Here is an 18,086-nt window from a genome sequence, read left to right as displayed (position 1 = left end):
GGGAGAGCAGAGGAGGCAGTCTGGGAGGGGTCTGCAGAGAAGGAATACTCACAGAAAGGCCCCGGGGTCCTCTGGGTCCCACTTCTCCGGGCGGCCCCTGGCGGCCCTGTTATGAAGAAGGCAGGCAGAGAAAGAGTTAAACTCCCCAACCCTTTGTTTCGCCAAGACAACAGGTTACAAGGCCTGAAAAGGGAACTTAGGATCTTACCGGTTTGCCAGAATTCCCCAATTGACCAGGCTTCCCTGGAGCACCTGTGTTACCCTGAAGGTAGAACACGGTAATTCAGACTAATTCAGAAAGTAAATAAGCAGAACGATCAACATGACTTGCGCAGACCGGGTCTTTCCTACACTTACACAGCATTAACTTCCTGATTTTACCCTGAGAACGTGGGAGGATTTGGACTCTCTTTCTTGGTGTATACATCAAAGTTCTTTAGATTTAGGATACTGTTTTGTCATTCCTGGAAGTATGATAAGGTGTCAAAAATGTTAAAAAGTGAAGGTCAAATGTCAAAAAAGGAAGGCCTTTAGCCAGACAAGAATAAGAGAAGCTTTTTCTTTTTTTACAGTATTAGTTATATGTGCCTTTCTTTATCATTTCCATCTCCAATACACTTCTTTGAGCCATTTTAACCTAACAGTTACACCACTAAAATTGTAAAGGATCATGCCAGCATGAGGAAACAAGGGATGAGCCAGCGAGCTCCGGGGAAAGCAGGTATCTGGGATGCCATCTCCACCGTCAATTGCTCATGGTCTGCTACTGGGGGGCACCTCAGCTCAAGACTGTCTGGGCCAGTATGACCGAAAGGCTGAAGCCACGTAATCCAATCATGACCAATTTCTATATTAGTCACAGTGTATCTGTTTTATTTAAAGTAAAGCTATATTTTGCAAACTTTTCTTTCAACTATTGTTTTTAAGTGCTTGCATATAAGCACCTAACATTGATCATTCTGGGAACAATATGCTTAATATCTTTAAGTTTCAGCTAAATCATCTTAATATTCATTGACAAAACCTCTGTGGTTTAATAATACCTTCCCTATTTTAAGTGGTAAAGAGCAATGAAACCTCTGTTTTACAGTGGCAAAGGATGACTCTTTCAAGAAGGAAGTCTGATCAGTAACACTTTGTCAAAGTACTCTTTCTGCAGCTGCAGTTCTCTTTGATTTCTCCTTAAGGTCAAATATAAATTCAAAGGCAGGTTGGAACTATTTTAAATGATAAAATAGATCAGTAAAAGAATAAAAATAGAGAAAAATATTAATTGCAAAGTTTTCATCTTTTACCTTTTCACCAGCAACACCTTTTGCACCAGGAAGTCCAGGTATACCCTGAAAGAACGCACATGGAACCTGTGTTCAATCACCTCATCTGACAGCCCGTGAGATGCCAAGCCCACTGCACACTGCCAAGGGCTGAGGGCATCAGGACAACCTCAGAGCTGCAGTGCCGGGGAGGGCCTCCCGAGTTTCCCAATTCTGAACTTACAGACCTATCCACAGTATCCACAAGCCACAGACTACAGACCTATCCACAAAACACAGACCTATCCACAAGCCACGAGACTTTGGCTTGTTGTGTCTGAACACCCTGGAAGCAAATTCTAGCTCTAAACTAAAGTTACTTTTTAAGGATGAACTTCCAAATTAGAATCTGGTACTATTTTCAGGTCAACAGGAACTCTTCCTGGCATGATTTCATGTACAGAATACAAAACAGGAACCTGTCAGTAAAGCTCAGCTGCAAGTAGAAAAACAGAATGGCAGGAACATCCTGGGTCTAACTGAGATTTGGTGCTATCTGGAGGCCTGATATTCTCTGATTATTTTTAAAGTGTCAGATATCATAATAAACCAGAGGGCAGTCCTCAGTACTACCAAGTAGCCCCTTTAACTTGAAATATGTGCCTCCAAAGAGCCAAGAAAACACATAGGATAATCCACATGAACTTCCTGCCACAGTAATGCAGGAAAACACCAATTTGAATAATTCAAAATAGCACACAATCTAAAGAAAAATTTTATGGCTCACATGGTTCCCCGAACATACTCTCAACCTTATGGCTCAACCCCAGTCCTAGGGCTTCAGAACCAGTTAAAGTAGGAGGAAGTATGAAGCCCAGACCACAGCTCATGGTTGGTGAAATGATATAAAGAAAACTGAGTGAACTAAACAGAGGAATGGATGCAAAATATAAAGTTAAATCTTAGTGTGGTTATTGGAGAAATAACTAGTTATTCGGAGAAAAAGCACAAAAATGTACAACTGTAAAAACACAAAATTAAAGCATCTTTTCTTCCTCAGAACTTATCAAAACATACATGTTTTCTCCCCCAAATGCACATGTTCAAAATATGTATATAAAACAATCAACATTTAAATACTCAGATACTTACAGGTAACCCCTGCAAACCTGCTTCACCAGGAGGCCCGGGTTTCCCTGGTTCCCCCTGAAAAAAAAAAAGTTTTTGTTGAACCTGTATGAACTATTGTCTTTCTTTTAAGAAAAGGAAAGACAAAAACCTTCTAAGCAAAAGGGTTATCTGCATAGCTGACCTTACATGCACTTTTATAATGTGACCTTGTTCAAGATGGGAAGGTGGGATAGGACTTAGGATGGAAATGCCATCAAAATATGTGATTTCCTCCTGCCTACATTCATCAACAAGGCAGTTTTACTGAGCTTCTGAAAATAAGCAAACATTCTTTTTGTTGTTTTTTTTTAATTGAAGTATCATTGATTTACAATGCTGTATTAATTTCTGCGTACAACAAAGTGACTAATATACACATATGTAGATTCTTTTTAATATTCTTTTTCATTATGGCTTATCCCAGGAGACTGGATATAGTTCCCTGTGCTATACAGTCAGATCTTATTGTTTATCCATTCTATATATAATAGTTTGCATTACCATCCCCAAACTGCTAGTCCTTCCCTCCCGCACGGCAACCACAAGTCTGCTCTCCATGTCTGTGGGTCTGTTTCCGGCTGGTAGATAAGTTCATTTGTGCCATATTTTAGATCCCACATGTAAGTGATATTATATGGTGTTTGCCTTTCTCTTTCTGGCTTCGAAGAAGTATTTTGAATTGACCCTTGATGTAAAAAACTAGAAGGAGGGAAAAAAGCCAAAGTCAGCTCATTACATGTCCCAGTGACATAGTGATGGAAGCTCCTTGGCGGGCCAGGGCGGAGACCACCCCATCGCCCTGAGACTAAATTGCACGGCTACCTTTGTTCCCGGCATTCCAGGTATCCCGTCACGGCCATCCACACCTGGCAGGCCCTAAAGATGCACAAAGAAACACAGTGTCCCTTAGAAACACATCCCTCTTCCTTTCATTCTTTTCTAGATATTCTTTTCCTTATTACAATAACCACTTTGAAGAATGCGCTTGATGACTACAGCTCAGGACTTACCGTGTCCCCTTTGGGCCCAGGGAGACCAGGAATTCCTGGAGAACCTTGCGGCCCCTGCAGGGCAAGAGGGAGGAGACAGAACAGAGACAGTTACCGCGTGTACTCAGGTCACGTCAAGGAGATCCGCACGACCTCCATGCTGGTGGTGATTAACGTGGATTCGACTCACTCTGTCTCCCTTGGGACCTATTTCTCCTGGAGGTCCTCGCTGTCCTTGGTCACCCTACACAAAAATAAAATTGTGTTCATGTGAGCAGAAGTAACTTATTGATAGGCTTTTGAAATGATAAAATTCTATCCAAATTATCTTACATTGCTCTTTCATCTCAATGGCTTTGATTTATCATGGATGCCTCAAGAAACCTTTTTATAAAAACTATATTGTCCTAAAAATTGATGTTACCATAAAGATCACCAAGACTTACATGTCAATCTTTTTCACTGTGAATGCATAATGCTTCTTCACTCTTCGGATAAATAGGTATAATAAAATCAAGGTCCACACTGCAGGTAGCCTTGACATCAGGAACTTTGTCCACACATCCTCTAGCCTCACTATCATGGTGGGTTGAGGTTTGGATGAGTTGCCAACCTTTTCTTTGTATTTTACTTACTTCCCAAGTCAATAATAATGATTTCTGTCAGAACTATCCAGCTGATGCTGATACATGGTCAAGCGGTAACAGATGAGAGGACGTGTCTTCCTAAAATATGGCTTTGGTTGAATTGCTGAGCTGCTATGAAACCTCAAACAGCTTCCGATTGCTACCAGATCACTTACGATTGCCCGGATTGGCATAAAACATTCTATAACGAGCTTCTGCCTTGTCTATTCCAGGTCATCTTCTGACAGGAGCTCAGGCAGTGGCAGCCCTACAGCAGCACACCCCCATCACCCCAACAGGGCTGCTCCCTGCCTGTCCTTGCTGCTCTATCCCACCTCACACATGTTTGCAGGTCCACCTTCCTCTAAGGTCTGCTTGGCGCACCATGTCTGCAGCTTGATCTTATGATGTTATCCCCCAATTACATTCCTTCTTTCCCATTGGACCTTGACAGTTGGAAATTCTATTTCACTTACACCTTTTCTACTTTTTAATGTGGTATGAGTGAGTATCAACGAACCATTTTTGGTTTATTTACTTCCAGAAAAGGTGTGAGGCAGTCCACAATAAGGACACATCTACACATGGACATCAAAATATCAAATAATGAGATCAGAAATCATATGAGAGGAAAAGCATAGAACTACCCAAGAAATTAAAATGAGAGAGTTACTGTGACTCCTGGCATCCTGGCAACCAGAGTGAAAGGGAAAAACACAGCAAGCAAAAAAAAAAAAAAACAATTTGACTAAACTTATGAGAAAAAACAAGACCATGTCAAGTCAGAAGAACATTTCTCTTTACGAAAGAAAAAAAGAAAGATGCTTGACTTAATTTTTAAAAGTTTAGTAAATACAAAAACTATTGCCCATTTTTCCACTTGATTCATATATAATGATACCTGCACACATACATACATACATATATTAATAGCAAAAAAATCTACCACTGATGATTGCTAAAAAATCTATCAGTGGATCCCATGAAAAGTACTTACAGGTGCACCAGGGAGCCCTTGAGGCCCAGGTTCTCCATCTAAGCCCCGAGCACCCTGCAAATAAACAAGACAACAAAAATGAACTCGAGATCAGTGATGCATGCTAAGGGTATTTCAGTCTTTCTAAAGAATTTCAACAGCCAGATAAGAAAGAGGCTTTGTGTCTTGTGTTGCAGTATATACTGATATTCATCAGTGAACCCAAGGAGTATTTAATCATAAACCTCAGTGGTGAAAACACTAGTTTACATCATCTCATTCCATCAAAAGTACTACACCCAATCTTTGATACCACCTTGGATATCTTAAATGAACAAACACAATACCCACTCCTGATTGCTGATGTGAGCTACTTACTGAGAGAACCTGGAAACCCTATTGGCAAGGTTTGATCATCATGCTCTGGGGTTCCCAGGACCCCAGTGGGAATTCATTGATGATGAAGACCAAGGCGCCACCTAAATAGCAGTTGCCCTGGACCCTGCAGCTGCCACACCCAGGAGAGAGATTTCCGTGACTCTGAATTCCCACCCAGATTTAGAATCAGGACTCCAGGCTTGTGATTTGGAGGAATAAAGTGCAAAAAAAGATGTGAGCATCCCCTCTTCCACCCTGAATAGACAGTAGGTTCAGTTTGCGTAAAGTGAATTGATCTGTTTTCTCCACAATAGCTTCACCCTACCAAGTGATGATGGCTAAAAACTACAGAGCTTTATAAATCTAATTATCCTTAAATTATCTCTGACTTCCTTATCTGTGGTACACATCCCCTCCTTATTTTCATTATAAGGATCAAAACATGATTTCAAAACAAAAATATGGGGATTTTAGTGCTCTCCATCTATGCTACATGGCAAAATACAGCCCCCTCCCCTTGTTGAAATCTTTTTCTCATTTACCACTTGTATGAGAAGGCAGATGGGCACTTGAAGAGAACAATCCCTCTCCTAATGAACAGGCTTGGGAGAAGGAGATGATGAAAAAAATTAAAAAAAAAAAAAAAAGTCAGAAAGGTATTGGGTAGATGTTAAGCCAAGAAAACCAGGTGGATGGTGTCTGCAATAAGAATTAAAAATTAGCAAACCTTTGATAGAAGGTTCAGGCATGGGTAGAATCAAAAAAGCAGCAGAGATACCTACAGAGCCTTGAAAGTCTTTCATCCCTAAAACCTGGAATAGAGCAGAAGGTATTCTCCATCCACCAGGAAGGAAGAGGTTTGGGAGACCTGTAAAAGCCTTTGAATTCATAGCTCGTGTTGCTGGGAGGTAGCAGAGCCAACCCTCATATTACAGAAAGGCTTTGATGCCTCTCTCTCTCTTTCTCTCTCTCTCTCTCATTGCTGTTCAGCACCAGCTCAGACCCAAACTGCTGTTACTAGGTAACCACTGCATGGGTCTGAGTTCACCAGAAGAGCTTTTTTCTTTTTACTGAAAGCAATCTGACCACAGTCAGAGGCAATGAGAAAATTTTGAAAACTACCAAGTCGCAAAACACCTCAAATAAAGAGCATATCAACAACGGTAACTGGTTCCAAAATAAGGGTCACATATTTTAGGAGATGATTTAAACCCAGAAAACAAGCAAAAGCCTGGGTATCCACAACTTCAAAATAAATGGGATTTGTTACTTAGTAACAGAAGAGCACCGACAAAATGTGACCTAAGGTAACATGAATACAGAAATATAGAAGTATGTTTTTAAAAACACAATGCTTTTAGAAAAGAAATGTTCCACAGGAGATGGAAGAGGGAGCCAAGTACAATGAGAAAACCCAAAGAGACAGAGAAAAAGTTGAAAAAAAATGACACTGAAGGAATTATTCACTGCTTATTCACAAAGCAATTCCTTCAATCCACAAAACTGTGCATCTATTTTCTTAGAAGGTTGGAGTTCTTTTACTGAGTGCCTGCAGTGTGCACGTTATCCTTTTCTGGTTGTGAATGACAGGCTGTGTGTTTCTGTCTAGAGCAAGAAGGATTAGTTTCAGCGGTTCTGTGAATAAGGTGAGGGTCAGACGGGGTGATGGGCAAAGTGCCTTCTTCTTAATTTTCTGCTGCTGCTGCTACGCTAAGTCGCTTCAGTCGTGTCCGACTCTGTGCGACTCCATAGACGGCAGCCCACCAGGCTCCTCCGTCCCTGGGATTCTCCAGGCAAGAATACTGGAGTGGGTTGCCATTTCCTTCTCCAATGCATGAAAGTGAAGTCGCTCAGTCGTGTCTGACTCCTAGGGACCCCATGGACTGCAGCCTACCAGGCTCCTCCGTCCATGGGATTTTCCAAGCAATAGTACTAAAGTGGGTTGCCAGTGCCTTCTCTCTTAATTTTCTGGAGCCCTACAAATGGATTTTCTTAGTAGACTTTCTAAAAAAGTGCAGACCGTTTTTTTAAAATCCGAGAGGTGAGACACACCCCCTCACTCATGTAAACACACACACACACATAGCAAGAAACATTTCTGAGCTCATCATGAATGTTCAAGTTTGAGCTGTTTTCACGTTTGTTATCCACTCAGCCAAGCAATCCCTGCCCTGCCCTCTCCACCAATGACCACGCCTCCTCCGTCTGGCCAGGCATTCTGCCTTCCCCCCTTCTCCACCCTCCTCCGCCTCTGCCCTGCACCCCAGGTACTGTGTCAGTGTCAACTACTGACAATGACAAGATACGACATACAACAGCCTGCTTACTCCTGCCTGCCCTCAGTAACTTAAGATACACAGTACATAACAAGTATCCCGTGGATGACTCATTTCTATCATCTACGTTTATAACAGAAATGTAAGAACCTAACCAAACTTCTACAAAGCACCCAATAAGAGATAAAAAAAAGTGATGCTGTTGAAGATAAGAAGATATTCTGAAATGGCTCAAAACGTAAACATTTATGTGTATTTATTTTGCTGATCAGCATCATCATCTTACCTTTTCCCCTTTCTCGCCAGCTACGCCGGTGATGCCTCTCAAACCTTGAGCTCCCTTGAAAAGTAAACAAAAAGAGAGAGAAGTACATTCTTTGAGCTGAAGCACATATGCTTTGATGTCATCACAAAAGCTGATCCAAAAGAAGGACGCTATCATAACCAAAAGTAACAATGAGAAGAGAGACACGCTTTCCTAAGTTAGAAGAAAAATCCAAAAGGAATTCTGCTGGTGGTAAAACTCTTTTTTTAAAAATTCTGGAGATTTATACAAATCTGGAATTGGAATAATGACTGAACACAAAAAGAAAATACCATTAGCATAAAAGAATTATGATAAAGTATTTTTGACTTTGAACTCACACACAGAATTCACTGCCACCTTTGCCTCCTCTGTGGTTTGTAACTTGGTTACATGTCACAGGGTAGTGATTTTAAACCTTGGAGTAACTTTTCCCCACCAATGTATGCCATCCAAGGCAATTAGGCTCCCAAGGTAGCCCAGGAAAGCTTCTTCCTATAGATATAGCTGGGGTCTCCATCAACCATTTGCCATCACTCTTTGTTACACTGTTTCTACAATAAAAGATACTCTGAATTTCAGTTTGGGACAGTAGGAACCCATCTTATCCCTTCTCCCGCACAGCAGTGGGTAATCCTCAAACTGAGGATGCAGGGTGTTATTTCTAGAATCCTCTTCAATCCTGAATGTTACCATTCTAGACTTCTGGCCCCACAGCTGCAGGGATCCAGAAACAGATGCTGTAGACATGCTGCCTGGGGAACAACAGGGACAGACACGCCATCAGGAAAGCAGGCTGGCCACTTCCAGACAACTTGCTAACTGTCCACACTGGCTTAAGACAAATGGGCTCTAGGCCAGGCATTTCCCTGTGTTCTCACTGCCCCTACACCAGCTCTGTTTTACATCCAGTCTACAGTCTCTGTAGAGCAGTTAGGAACGGCCTGAAATATACATTTCAAGATGATCCAGCTCAGGACACAAAATGAGATGTGGCCAAATCAGATTAAAGAGGCTCCCTTACTGACTGTGGCTCACTTACTGACTCTAAACATAAATCAAAAAGAATTCCAGAAATATTTGGGTCAATAGCAGAGACATGGGAATGACATGTATTATCTCTCAAGGAGAGCTTTTGCATAAATATTCCAAAAAGCATATTTTTTACAAAACTGTGTATTCCTTGACAGATGCTGTATTTTATATAAAAAGTGAAAAAACTGTGAATTTTACAGAAATATTTTTGCGTGTCTTCTCCCAAACTGCAGAAGTAATGATATCCTCCAGTGACCACTGGGATCATGCAGCGTAAGACTGAAAAATACTTAACCGGAGGTCCTTGAGCTCCAACTTCTCCCAGTCCACCCTGGTCCCCTTCTTCACCCTGAAAAGCAACACAGAGTAGAGCATCAAGCTATTCCAGGAATTGACCTGAAGTGGGCTCAGTCTAACTCTGCACCCCCTGAATTAGTCTATTATACTTTCTTAAACTATTTTATAAGAGTAATCCATATTAACTGAAGACTATTCAGAAAATACAAACAAGTATAGCAATAAAGTCACCCAATCCCACTTTTCAACTATAAACACCAGTAACATTTTAGATGCTATCCTTTCCAAAATTTTCCTAAAGAGGGAGAGAGGAGGAGAGGGAGGGAGGAAGAGACAGACACGGAGACACAGAGGAAGGGTGTGTATGCACTCAGGTACTGTGTGTGTGTGTGGGGGGGGGTGTGGGTGTGTGTGTTGTGGGTGTATTATTAGGGAAGTGTGACCACACTACACAAACTTTTCCATAAACTATATTTCTATTATGATTTTCATTTTAATTCTTTTATTACAGTTTTCATACCATGCAAAATTTTTTAATTTATTTAAATCAGGCTTTTCTTCCATGACTTCTACTTTTGGTGTCATCCTTAGAAAAGCCTTATCTGCCTCCCAAAAATAAATAAATATTCATCTATATTTTTCTTCTAGTAATTTTATACATATCATTTAATTTCTTATGTAGAAGTCTTCAATTATCAGTAATTTATTTTTATGTAAACACAAAGTAGAAATCTCTTTATTCCTTCTTCTTGTTGTTGTTCAGTCGCTAAGTCGTGTCTGACTCTTTGTGACTCCACGGACTGCAGCACGCCAGGCTTCCCTGTCCCTTGCTGCCTCCCGGAGTTTGCTCAAGTTCATGTCCTTTCAATCAGTGATGTCATCCAACCATCTCATCCTCCGCTGCCCTCTTCTTTTGCCTTCAATCTCTCCCAGCATCAGAGTCTTTTCTAATGAGTCGGCTCTTCGCATCAGGTAGCCACAGTGTTGGAGCTTCAGCTTCGGCAGCAATCCTTTCAATGAATATTCAGGGTTGATTTCCTGTAGGATGGACTGGTTTGATCTCCTCACTGTCCAAGAGACTCTCAAAGTCTTTTCCAGCATCACAGTCTGAAAGCATCAGTTCTTTGGCGCTCAGTCTTCTTGATCATCCAACACTCACATCCGTGCATGACTACTGAAAAGACCATAGCTTTCACTAGATGGACCTCTGTCGGCAAAGTGATGACTGTTTTTTAATACACTGTCTAGGTTTGTCATAGCTTTCCTTCCAAGAAGCAAGCATCTTCTATTTTCAGGGCTGCAGTTACCATCTGCAGTGATTTTAGAGCCCAAGAAGAGAAAATCTGTCTTTGCTTCCCCTTTTTCCCCTTCTATTTTCCCTCTTACTGGCACTCTATTCAATAGCATTTACTGAATAATAAATTCTCCCCACATAGGTTGGAAAATTCATCTTTAACATGTATTAAATTGATAAATATACTTGTTTCTGGACTTCCTATTAAGCTCTACTGGTTTACTATATGATGTTGTCAACACCACAACATTTTAATTATTGAGATTCTATAATACATTTTAATCTTTGGTTGGGAGAATTCATTTACTCTTATTTTTCATTTACAGTTACACTTTTTCAGGTTTTCCTAAATGTATACCCTTAGACATGAACTTTAGAATTGTCGGGCGGATCTTCACCCAAAAAGGCTGCTTGCTTTGTATTAGAACTTCATTAAATTAATAGAACATATAGAGAAATAATCTTTACAATATTGAATCTTTCCATTGTGGAACTCAGTATATCTTCTGATTTGGTCAAAATGTTTCCTGTTTCTTTCCATCAATAAAGTTTCGTTCTTTTTTTCAGACTGAATACTTAAGTGTGTTCTAAGGTATTTTGACTATCTGGTGGCTACTACCGATGGACTCCCCTTTCATCATGTTTTCTAGTTATTCCTTTGACTTTTTATATCAGTTATATGATCTCTGATACATGTGTTTTTACTTTATTTATTTATCTGGCTGTACCAGATTTTAGCTTCAGCATGTGAGATCTAGCTCCTTGACGAGGGATCAAACTCAGGCTCCCTGAATTGCACTGGGTCCCAGGGACTGGACCACCAGGGAATTCCCTCTGATATATTTTTAAATGTTAGGATATTCTAAACAGAAATCCAAGTACTACTATTTCTTACAGAAAGATTACTTTATGGACTCTGAAAAAGCCATTTTCTCTCTGACTAGGATTTTGCTTTTTATAATAGATACACTACCCTAAATTTCCTATGGTAACAAAAAACTTAAATTGTGAAGTTAGTTATTTGAAAAATATCTTAATGTTTAATATATGTACATAATAGTAGATTAAAATCCAATTCTATTGTTTATTACATGCTTCAGTTCACTTATTTTCTTGTTCCACAGGCTGCAACTTTGTATTTGCAGATTTTTTTTCACACATACACAAAGAAATACCAAAAAAAATTAGTAGCAGTATTAATATAGAACATTTGGCCACACAAAGCAAAGAACTAGGCTATACCTAAATCATTTACACTTGATTTCTGAATAAACTCTGAGAGTCTTTTATTGTGGATTTTTGTTAGTTCATGGAGTGGATAATCAAAACATGTATAATTAAATACTACTTGTATTTCCCCACCTAAGTATAAAAACAACAGTGATTATAATTTTTCATTAGTAGAGCTTGGGGTATTTTCCTAATGATTCTTGTTAAAACTTAGAGTAACATAGTCGATTTAAATATTTTACCAACAGGCGAATAGCACACAGTAACTAATCAATAACCATAAAGCTAAATGACAAATTTAGGAATAGCAATTTATTATCATTCTACTGAAAGTTTTTTTGATGGTTCATTCTTAGATTCATAACCAATTTTTTAAAATATTCATTAACTAATTTGTGGAGTAAATTCAATGCAAAATTGTGAATCTGAAAGCAAACTTCAAGACCCTAGTCTTAATTCTTCATCTTTCTGCTTTCAGTTCGCAACTAAATGCATCCATTAGCCCTTTCAGGTTTCATTTTTCAAGGAGTTATATTATCTTCATAGATCAATTGTCAAAGACAGCCACTGAAACTTTTAGGGACATAGGCATGTGAAATAAATTAAAGGAACAGTCAACAATTTTTAACTATGAAAAGTTTTTTCATGAAAATTTTGGCCAGTTACCTACCACACCAAGAATTTTGCAGGTTCCCCACTTAAGAAGTTCAGATAACTGGTTTGCATAGGTCTCAAAAATACTAGTTTCATGGGTGAGTAGAGAGACCTCTGATTGACTATTTCATTCCCAAACCCCATGGGATGGGGAAGTGGAAGTTTCCCAAAGAGAAGGGGTCACCAAAAAGAGAGGAAAGGATACAGGGCATCAAAATAGCAGAAGTCCACTAAATCTGCTTTACTATACGTATTATCTCGAGGTGTCTTTCAGTGTGGGTTAATATTCTGTTTCTGTGGTTAGATGATATTCTATTATATGGATATGTCATACTTAAATTAGCAACATCAGACATATTTATTCATTTCTGTGCCCACAGCCCGTAGAATAAACCCTGGCACATAACAGGGATTAATAAATATTTGTTGATTTTTTTGTTACAAATTTAAAAATTCAGTGGAGGAACGGGCACACAGACAAACATCCAAAGTACTTGATGTTTTTTAATTTTCTCCAGTTCGTCATCAAGAATCCACCTGTGATATGCCAGATGAATAAAATGGCTCAACTATTCAGAGCCTAAGTAATAAAAGACTTTTAAAATGTAAGTCCACACTGTAATAAGGTACAGGAAATTGGTTTATTTATCTTCATTATCTGAGATTGTTCAATAGTTTTTCCAAAGGAATTCAAGAATATTAGTGCCTGAAGATATTAATAAATTTCTTCTCAAGGCCTTAACCTCGAAAGACAGACTTCTGCCACCCTGTAAAGGTGTAAATGGACATATTCAACAAAGTCTAGATGACCCACATTAATAAGAACAGTTTGACTTTGTAAAAATATTATGGAATTTACAGGGACAAGTATTCTACCATATAAGAAGTCAAATTCTTAGTTACTCTAAGGCGATTTCATCCTAGTGGACGAAAAAAGACAAATAGGTCACCTTACTTTAAATTTCAGCCTTGCAGGACATGCTAGCTCCACTATAAGTTGTGCTGTGGATTCCAAGTTTCTACCCAAAATCAATATAAGTGCTATTGCTAACTTCCAGATGACTCAAAGCCTAAGTTATATTGAAATGAAGTCAGAAACAAAAATTATTTCAGAACTTGAGAAGCTATAAGCCAATTATCAAATTCCCTGTTTGCTTGTCTCAGCAACACTTGTCATAAAATTTTACACTTGTCATAAAATTTTGTCTAGTGGAGCGGAATGACCAGCTTGAATAACATTTGACTATCAAAAGCATCAAGGAAAAGAGCTGAGTGTTATTGATTAGAAAAGGAAAGTGAGGGGTAGCAACACAGGAAGGAATGAAAGTGTATGGTGCTTTCTTTGTTCTTTTTTTGTAACTGAACAACCTTAGGATATGATGCTTAGTCAGAATATTGATGCATCTACTGAGAACTTGTCAATCATCACTGGAAAAGGAAGGGGCAAAAATCATGCTTTGTTATTCCTTATAAGCCCTTACAATGAAGGTCATTACAACCTCTTAATCACAATGTACCCACTAAATATTCCTGTCCTTACCTTGTGACCTTGTCTTCCAGGTTCACCAATCTCTCCTTTAGCTCCTTTATGACCCTAACAAATGCAAAAATACGTAAGTATTTATTTCTCATAAAATACATGAGAAATAAATAAATGTGTTGGATTTGACACAGAAAGTGGTCAGATGGCTCATAAAGTGACTTTGCTCCCCTAAATGTAAGTCACCGTGCTGCTAAGAGAAAGGTTATGTCATAAAGAAATGACAGCCTTAGAAGAATTTTAAAACACCATGTGTACTACACGACTGTATATAATAGGTATCAGTTTCAGTTAACTCTGTCCTGGAATAATAAATTCTCCATTACCTAGGTCAGTAACTAGATAATGACACTGCCCGCCAGTGTCTAGATCTCTTCTTCCACAACTTCCTCTCACAGCTGGGTCTCCTCCAACATCAGTAACTCATTCTCCAGAGGTGGACCGCTGACCCACCAGACCAGCTGCCCCCTGCTCTCCAGAGCCTCCTCTGAAAACCCTTTTCCTCCTCTGCACCCACGGCCTTACTTGAGGCAGAAGAAGGGCTTCCCCAGATGTACAACTTTCTGCCCCTTCTTGGGCATAGTTTAAGTACAAATTCAGTTCAGTTCAGTTACTCAGTCGTGTCCAACTCTTTATGGCCCCATGGACTGCAGCACACCAGGCCTCCCTGTCCATCACCAACACCTGGAGTTCACTCAAACTCATGTCCATTGAGTCAGTGATCCCATCCAACCATCTCATCCTCTGTCGTCCCCTTCTCCTCCCGCCCCCAATCCCTCCCAGTATCAGGGTCTTTTCCAATGAGTCAACTCTTAGCATGAGGTGGCCAAAGTATTGGAGTTTCAGCTTCAACATCAATCCTACCAATGAAAACCCAGGACTGATTTCCTTTAGAATGGACTGGTTTGATCTCCTTGTAGTCCAAGGGACTCTCAGGAGTCTTCTCCAACACCACAGTTCAAAAGCATCAAGTCTTCAGCACTCAGCTTTCTTTATGGTCTGACTCTCACATTCATACACGACTACTGGAAAAACCATAGCCTTGACTAGATGGACCTTTGTTGGCAAAGTAATGTCTCTGCTTTTTAAGTGCAAATAGACAGCTATAAAGAGCAGTCAGCAAAGGCTGCAAAGCACAAGAAACTCCCATCTTTCACTGTCAGGACACCTGTCCTAACACTTTGGATCAGTAACATGAAATAAATGTGAAATAAACATTCCAAACATTGTCTATTAGAGTTTTGTCCTGAAAACCTTTCTTGTTCCAAGGTTCAAGTTTCCATGAAAAATAAGACACCCATCCAGGCCCCAGTCTTCTGCACTATGGGCGCACACCCAAGCTAACCTTAGAGAAAACTGCAATGGGAAACCCATTGCCTCGGAGTCTTTTGGATCTTGGCAAACTCCCCTGATTCGGAATTTTTCAAAATCATTTCAGACTCATAGACTAGAGAGAGAAAGTCGATTAACCCCAGCATTTGGTATTTATTTCTTTATTCCAATGGGTAATTTTGAAGCAATTATGATGGCAGTGTGAAAGAAAAACACATTTGGAAAGTGTCTTTTTTTCCCTCTGTTTTGCACAGTTTTTCCAATTTATTTTGACTAAAACAGTTTGAAATACAGTCCCTGGCCCCCGTCTCTCACTATTGGAGTAAACTTCTGAACCTTCATCTGGCGTTCTAGAGTCTCTCAATCCAGTGCATTTCATTGATATATCTTCCCTGAGAAACAGAAGCACTGAATAGCCAAGTATATGTGTCTTGTTAGGGATAGCTGTCAGCATACCAGTGGGAACTTCCAGGACTGAAAAAGGACCACAGACAAAGCCGCCGAATAAGCGACACAGACTTGCCTAACCCATCAGAGTGGGGTCTGTGCGCGAACAAGGCCAATGCTTCAGGGAAAGCCTCTGTTTTTCGTATGGATCATACTCTTGAAGACAGAATACAGCACGGACATTATTGTCTTACCCTCATGCCTGGCAGACCTGGGTATCCCGAACGACCCGGTGGGCAGGAATTGGGACACTGCCAGAGAAACAGAAAGAGAGTAACTGAGAGCCTCTGCTTTGTGATAAAATGATACATCTTTTAGGGTTTCCAGCTGCAGAATCCCAATGCAAGTCTATTCATTAAATAACTCTGGCTACTCTTTCCTTTTTTATTTACTTATAAACTCAGAAATATTCCTAGCTTACAGAAACATACAAAGAACATAACAAACCCTTTCCCCACGTATCCACCATCCAGATTTAATGAATACTACTATTTTTCCATATTATTTCAGATTCAATTTGTTCAAGAAATAAAACATTTGCAGACCAACCTCTCCCCCTCCAATCCAACAGCTCTGTCCTGAAGGTCACGTCCCCCCCAACAAATTGACCAAAACTGCATTTAGTGCACTTTTCCTACTGTTTGAGTATCAGTCTATTAATAAAACAAGTCTTAGAGAGTATTATTGGACTTAGATCTTCTAAAATTGGAGTGCTCTGGTGAAAAGCAGGTCTCCTCCATAAAGTAAAAAAGATTATGGAAAAAGAAAGATAATTCTATAATGAAAAAGTTAGTGTGAGTATGTATAAATGACCAGTCCACCAGTCCAACAAATTGCTCTGCCATCTGAGTAAAATAAAACATGAAAATACAACATATTCTAGCAAGATCATCTTAAAGAGAATTCATCTTCTAAAGAGAATTCCTGGTCTTTGACAAAAGTGTATTTTATTCAAAGGAAAATGTCTTACCAATGGATCTCCATCATGAAAGCCAATTGTTCCCTAAAGAAAATGTTAAAGTTAAGAATATAGTGAAATATTTAATTCACTACTAATAATAAAATGTTCATTTGACAAATACAGTAAATGTATTTTTTTCAATAAGCTATAAGGAATAAATAGTCTAAGATATGCTAATATTCTAGAAACTTCACTCATGGGTCTATTCTGTTTGGAGAAATCTAAATTTTAATACATTATTTATTTCACAGGATTGAAGAGAAGTAAAATGACAGAATAGAAAATATGGAGAATTCTGAATCATAAGTTAAAAGTATGGATTATCTCCCAATTAACCTCATTTTTTAAATTGTTCATTGTATAAATCCTTCATAAAAACTAGTTCATTTGAAAATGTTCCTTTTATATGTCCAAGTTTTGAGCATTTGAGAACTCAAAAGCCTCAAAGCACTTCAAATATAATGCATAAACCATTCCCTTGAAAATCACCTTTCAAATTATTGTGATTTCTCAACTATACTGGCCTTAAAAGATCATGCTCTGAGTGAGTGAAAATATCATAGCCATTTTGAAATTTTAGGACAATGATTCAATTTAAAAGCCCTTTCATTTTTGGCTCTTAGGGTTCTATAATCCCAACTTTCAGACACAGAGAAATTCAAACTGCAAATAACTTACACTGGGTCCCGGAGGGCCAGGGGGGCCCGGTGGTCCTCTTTTCCCAGGGTCGCCCTAAGTTATTTGAAAATTGTGACACAGCAGTTATACACACGTCAAGACACAGTGCACAAAACAGGTGAGGTATGAGAAACTGACATTCCTACACACCCTGCAGAGCTCAGCCTGCATAGGCCTGCCACCAAAATCGATGGGTGACCCGCAATCCAATTAGTCCCACAAAGCTAGAAGAATAAAGGAGTTCCAGCCTCATCAAAGTAAGAGAAGGCGGAGGGAGACTTGGGGAAAAGAGCCAGTTCTTCTCTATACACTGATCACTGATCACTATGGAAACACTATGCATTTTTCTAGTTGATATTCAGGGGAACCAGAATAGTCGCTACTGCCAGCGCCGCCCAGCTAAGGGCAGCTCACGCCTGCCTGAGACTGTGAACAGGAAGGCAACCTCTCAGGGCCAGTCAGCGCTGGACTCTTCACCCGGAAGCTGACCCTCAGTCTGTCACCGCAGGCAACTGCAAATGCTACAGAAGAGCAAAGATGGCTAAATATGCCATTCAGATGAAAGTGGATTCCAGCTAGACTTAACCACCAGCGCTTCCTCCCCGCACACCTTGTCCTTCTAATATTCTATCATAAACCAAAGCAT

General features: G+C 39.6%; 1 protein-coding gene across 1 annotated transcript in view; it reads right to left on the bottom strand.

The window, feature by feature from the left end:
- The window catches only part of COL9A1 (collagen, type IX, alpha 1), a 90,499-nt gene that overhangs the window by 35,243 nt on the left and 37,170 nt on the right, over positions 1-18,086 (bottom strand). Inside the window, 14 exon segments of the mRNA XM_010848501.1 lie at positions 53-106; positions 209-262; positions 1,296-1,340; positions 2,406-2,459; positions 3,246-3,299; positions 3,434-3,487; positions 3,603-3,656; positions 5,036-5,089; positions 7,955-8,008; positions 9,303-9,356; positions 14,023-14,076; positions 15,996-16,052; positions 16,772-16,804; positions 17,441-17,494. Of these exon segments, the coding sequence (XP_010846803.1) occupies positions 53-106; positions 209-262; positions 1,296-1,340; positions 2,406-2,459; positions 3,246-3,299; positions 3,434-3,487; positions 3,603-3,656; positions 5,036-5,089; positions 7,955-8,008; positions 9,303-9,356; positions 14,023-14,076; positions 15,996-16,052; positions 16,772-16,804; positions 17,441-17,494 (729 nt within the window).

Source organism: Bison bison, unplaced genomic scaffold (assembly GCF_000754665.1).
Source record: "Bison bison bison isolate TAMUID 2011002044 unplaced genomic scaffold, Bison_UMD1.0 scf7180017864268, whole genome shotgun sequence".
Classification (NCBI taxonomy): domain Eukaryota; kingdom Metazoa; phylum Chordata; class Mammalia; order Artiodactyla; family Bovidae; genus Bison; species Bison bison.
The sequence above is the reverse complement of the archived record's forward strand: the minus strand, read 5'-3'. Positions and strand labels throughout refer to the sequence as shown.